The following is a 5565-nucleotide window of genomic DNA, read 5'->3' on the forward strand; positions in this document are numbered from 1 at the left end:
AGACAGAGACAGACAGACACAGTGACCTATAGTAACCTGTCTCTCTGACCCATCAGCACGCCCTGTCCTGGGCCCGAGCGCCCGCCGCCTGCCTCAACTTCAACTGCATGCTCATCCTGCTGCCGGTGTGCCGAAACCTTCTGTCCTTCCTCCGGGGGACCATCCAGGTACCACCCCAAAAACACCAAAACTGCACCCAATCCCTCCTGAGGGATCCAGATTCTGACTATCGGGAGGACCGGGCTGATCTGAGTTGTGTGTCTGTCTGTGTGTCTGTCTGTTTGTGTGTCTGTTTGTGTGTTTTCAGTGCTGCAGCCGCACGGCCGCTCGTCAGCTCGATCGAAACCTCACCTTTCACAAGCTGGTGGCGTACATGATCGCCTTCCACACAGGTAGTACTCAGGTATCATTAAGGTGGTACTAAGGTGGTATTAAGGTAGTACTAAGGTATTATTAAGGTAGTACTAAGGTATTATTAAGGGAGTACTAAGGTATTATTAAGGGAGTACTAAGGTATTATTAAGGGAGTACTAAGGTATTATTAAGGGAGTACTAAGGTATTATTAAGGTATTATTAAGGTAGTATTAAGGTAGTATTAAGGTAGTACTCAGGTATCATTAAGGTGGTACTAAGGTGGTATTAAGGTAGTACTAAGGTATTATTAAGGTAGTACTAAGGTATTATTAAGGGAGTACTAAGGTATTATTAAGGTAGTATTAAGGTGGTATTAAGGTAGTACTAAGGTAGTACTAAGGTATTATTAAGGTATTATTAAGGTGGTATTAAGGTGGTATTAAGGTGGTATTAAGGTGGTATTAAGGTAGTATTAAGGTGGTATTAAGGTAGTATTAAGGTGGTATTAAGGTATTATTAAGGTGGTATTAAGATATTATTAAGGTAGTATTAAGGTAGTATTAAGGTAGTATTAAGGTATTATTAAGGTAGTATTAAGGTGGTATTAAGGTAGTATTAAGGTGGTATTAAGGTATTATTAAGGTAGTATTAAGGTGGTATTAAGGTAGTATTAAGGTAGTATTAAGGTAGTATTAAGGTAGTATTAATGAGGAGATTGGCAGGTGTTATAATCATCAATATCAGAATAACACACAAAGGCACAAATAACTTTTTCCAAGAAATAATTAAATATGATGACAAAAAAATATGTTAATTATGTTAAGTAGCTAATATCAAAAATTAATAAAACCACACACACACACACACACACACACACACACACTTTCCAAGTTATGAAAATAATTAAACATGATGACAAAAACCCAAATACACAATATCAGGTTTTTCTTCATTGATTGGGAGGAAGTTATGTGAAACGTGAAATATGTTAATTATGTTAAGTAGCTAATATCAAAAATGCATAAAACTAATCTATAATCATCAATATACATACATACACACACACACACACACACACACACACACACACACACACACACACACACACAATCTTAAAACACAAAAGGCACAAATAACCAACCTTTTCCAAGTTATTAAACATGAAATCTGTTAAGTAACTACTATCAAAAATACTTTGTAATCCATAAATCGTCAATATATGTCTTTATTTCTGTTACAATCCAGTGATTTTTGTGGTCAAAACACACTAAAATATACAACTTCCCATCCTTAAGTCATATTTAACGATGAGTTATGAGCGTTTGGACTGTTTAAAATCCCATTTTTCACCATTTCACACTGAATCTGTCCTTTCTCGCCCTCTCGCAGCCGTGCACATCGGCGCCCATTTGTTTAACTTTGAGTTTTTCATGGACGCCCAGCTGGACCGCAACAGCAGCCTCCTGCCCTTCATCCTGTCTGAGATCGGCACCGGGGACAACGCGTCCTTCCTGAACCCCATCAGGACCAACGAGACGGTGAGCCGGGGCGACCGTTTCCCGCTTTAAGTTGCTCAAATCTGTGAAATCCCCTTCTGCTTAACTGCCAAATTTGGTGTCAATGAGGAAAATATAAAGCATTACTTCATCTGACAGACTTCCTCTTTGGAGGTGTTGTGTCATTTAAAAAAAACTTCCTTTTTAGAGTATTTAGCTTTATGAGGAGTTTCTTTAGAAGGTTTGACAATAATAAATGAAGAGTTGGATCTTCTGCGGCATATGCGCAGCATCTGGTCGGCCTTTAGGGTGAAATCTAACAATAAATGACCCGTTTTAAGTAAGTTATGGTGAGGATGAGATATTCTGAGGCCACAAACATGCTGACACACACACACACACACACACACACACACACACACACACACACACACACACACACACACACATTTTTAGGGAAGGTTGTAAGATCGTTTCTTCCTCTAATTAAAGTTCTCTCAGACTTTGACTTTGACTTCTAATCTGCATTTCTTGTGCAAATGGTTTCAGAAGTTGATAAGAAGATGATATAGTCAGTTTGATTTATTCACGTCTTACTCGGACTAGTTCAACTTCTCTTAAAACTTACAATTCAACTCCTTTCAGTGAAAATTTTTTGGACTTTTCTAACTGCTCCAACGATCATACACAATCAACTTCAGACGGCCCTTCGGCTTTCCCTTTAGACCTCATTCGGCTTTAATAAGTACTCACACCTTTACAGTACTTCCACTATCTCTTCAACTTCCTGCACTTATTGTATTACAACTGTAACTCTGATAACTTTGACTATTGCACAATTTCAGTTGCAAGTTTACTGTAATAACAAAAGTATACTGAAGAAACGACCAAATCTGATCCTATAATACAACAACTCCACAACCCCTGAGGTCACTCTTTAACCTCCAAAGTAGCTTCGTACTTCCTTCAGAAGCCGCAGAGAGAGTACGTGTCCACAGTCGTGTCAGCATGGAGGGGAACCATGACACAACGGACATTGGTACACGGTGGAAGTTAGCCAACCAAGCTGACCTGCGCCGACCCTGTGACCTTTGGACCCACGCCGTGCCTAACCCCGTGTGCCGTGTGTCTGTATTCAGAGTCCTACCATCGTCATGTTCACCACCATCGCCGGTCTGACGGGCGTGGTCATCACGCTGGCCCTCATCCTCATCATCACCTCCTCCATGGAGGTGATCCGCAGGTCCTACTTCGAGGTCTTCTGGTACACACACCACCTCTTCGTCGTCTTCTTCATCGGACTGGTGTTCCACGGCTTCGGGTGAGAAGGCACAAAAACTACATTTAATATTCAGTTAAACCAAGATACACACGATTGAGTGTAAGAAGCACCGAGATGAAGCGTGAAGGTACAGTTGCTAGCAGCCAGGGCTGACATTAAAACCCCAACACGTGCCAAATTAGATTAAATTAGATTAATTAATAGATTAGATTCAACTTTATTGTCATTACGCAGGTACAAGGCAACAAATGCAGTTCAGGTCTAACCAGAAGTGCAATAGCAGCAGGTGCAGGATATACACTGGTTCCATAAGTGCAGGACATGGCTATGTACTGGATAAATATAGAAATTAATACTATTATAAAACAGAATTTTTAAGGATAGATACAGTCCTATATATATATATATATATATATATATATATATATATATATATAGAGAGAGAGAGAGAGAACTAGTATTGTGAACAAGATTGACTGCTGGATATGTGGTGAATATAATATACAGGTGGATATGTACTGTAAATAGATTTTTTACAGGTGAATATGTACTATTAATAGATATACAGATGGCTATTACTATAGACGGAATATTTACAGATATATGTAATAAGTTAGGCTAAAATGAGCAGTATAACAATGGATTTAAAGGTAGTACATATAAAGTTTGGGCAGAAGCTGTCCAAATTAAAGTGCAGTGGAAAGTAATTGCATATTACAATTAAAGTACGGTGTTTGCAGATGTATGTGTAAACCATTGGTACAGTAAATGGAATTACCGGTCAAGGTAAGTAGTGCAAGATGCAGATATAAACAGTGCAGTATAGTATAGTATAGTATAGTATAGTATAGTATAGTATAGTATAGTATAGTATAGTATTGCAGATAACGAAATGGAGGCAGGTGTGAGGAGGTGAAAGGAGAATGAATTGATTCATTTGTTGATTTTTTGCCGCTGTTCTTTCACATTTCAACCAAATCCACCATTTCCTTGGATTTGAGCTCAAAAAATGGGAAAATTAGATAAATACACATCCTAAGGATTCACTGATCTATCGGCTGAATATCCTAATGACCGATATTCTCCTTGTTGACTAAATAAGACGGCGTTCATCAACAGTCAGCTAGCATGTGCAGGTTGTTTCATAAATCTGTATAACGGACATTGTGACCATTCAAAGATTTAAAAATACATATTTGCTAATAAATGACTTTAAAAGTTTAGTTTCTTGTCACAACAAAACATCAGCCTGGAATTTCGTAGTCATTGCACCCCGAATATATTCTAAGAGTCTTTAGTAATGGGGATTTTGTTAACTTGACAGCACTTACACGTGTATTAGTAAGTAAAAGTAAGTAAACGCAGCTTTCACAGACTAGAAGGGTCACAAGGTGCTTTACAGTAAAAATAAAACAACACATAAGATACTGAGCCATGTTGCTAGTTAAAAGCTTGTCTAAAAAGACGTGTCTTCAGATGTTTTTTCAAGGGTTTCCACAGAATCCAAAGCTCTCAAAGCTAAAGGGAGAAAGCTGCAGAAAAAGCTCATTCACCTCTAGTTTTACAACGTGTTCTGGGACCAGGTCTCGGTCTGAAGGCCTCAGAGAGAGACCAGGAGTGTGTGCGGGCAATAGATCCAGGATGTAAGCGGGAGCTCAACCATGCAAGGCTCTAAAAGTAGAGATAAAAATTGTAAAATGCACTCTAAAAACCTGTTGGTGGCCAATGAAGAGCCTTGAGCCCCGGAGTAATGTGGGGCCCCCCTGCTGGTCTCAGACTAAAGTCCTGCTGCTGCATTCTGTACAACGTGCAGTTTGTCCATGTAGGATTTGTGTAAACTAGTGTAAAGTACATTGCAATAATGCAAATGGGAAGAAATAAAAGCCCAAACAAGCATCTTCATCACTTTTTTTAAGAGACCCCAGATCTGATCTTAGCCATGTTCCTGAGATGGAAAACACAGGAGCGAACCACCGAGTTCACAAGACTGTTAAAACACGCAGATTTGTCAAAAAGGACATTACAATCAGAGAGTGACAGAGCCCCGAAGGCCTGGACTAAAGTCCTGCTGCTGCATTCTGTACAAATGTCTTAAGTCCAAGAACGATGCTCGTGCATCTTCTGTATTTCACCTTTAGGAGGCACGTGATTGGCTGGTAACAAGCCGGCTGCCTGCGTGGCTCAAGGATTTTAAAGTGGTTGTCGCCCAAAACAAGTTGATTTTCTATACTATAATAATTCCTGTATGTGTGTTGTTCCCTAACTGCAGGCGGATCGTGCGAGGACAGACCGCCGTTAGCCTGAAGACAAACAACCCCTTGGTTTGTGCAGACCAGTTTGAAGACTGGGGAAACAACGGCTCCGACTGCGCTGTACCGGAGTTCGCTGGAAACCCTCCAATGGTGAGCTGTTGGGTGCTGCAGGGTGCTCAT

At 39.9% G+C, this 5565-nt stretch overlaps 1 protein-coding gene across 1 annotated transcript in view; it reads left to right on the forward strand.

Moving 5' to 3' along the window:
- Nucleotides 1-35: 35 nt before the first annotated feature.
- LOC117939680 (cytochrome b-245 heavy chain-like) overlaps nucleotides 36-5565 on the forward strand; it is a gene marked incomplete at its 5' end in the record, with an annotated part of 10564 nt that continues 5034 nt past the window's right edge. Inside the window, 5 exons of the mRNA XM_034865169.1 lie at nucleotides 36-167; nucleotides 308-392; nucleotides 1745-1893; nucleotides 2991-3172; nucleotides 5403-5535. Of these exons, the coding sequence (XP_034721060.1) occupies nucleotides 36-167; nucleotides 308-392; nucleotides 1745-1893; nucleotides 2991-3172; nucleotides 5403-5535 (681 nt within the window). The remainder of the gene's footprint in view (nucleotides 168-307; nucleotides 393-1744; nucleotides 1894-2990; nucleotides 3173-5402; nucleotides 5536-5565) is intronic.

Source organism: Etheostoma cragini, chromosome 24 (genome assembly GCF_013103735.1).
Source record: "Etheostoma cragini isolate CJK2018 chromosome 24, CSU_Ecrag_1.0, whole genome shotgun sequence".
In the NCBI taxonomy this organism is placed as follows: domain Eukaryota; kingdom Metazoa; phylum Chordata; class Actinopteri; order Perciformes; family Percidae; genus Etheostoma; species Etheostoma cragini.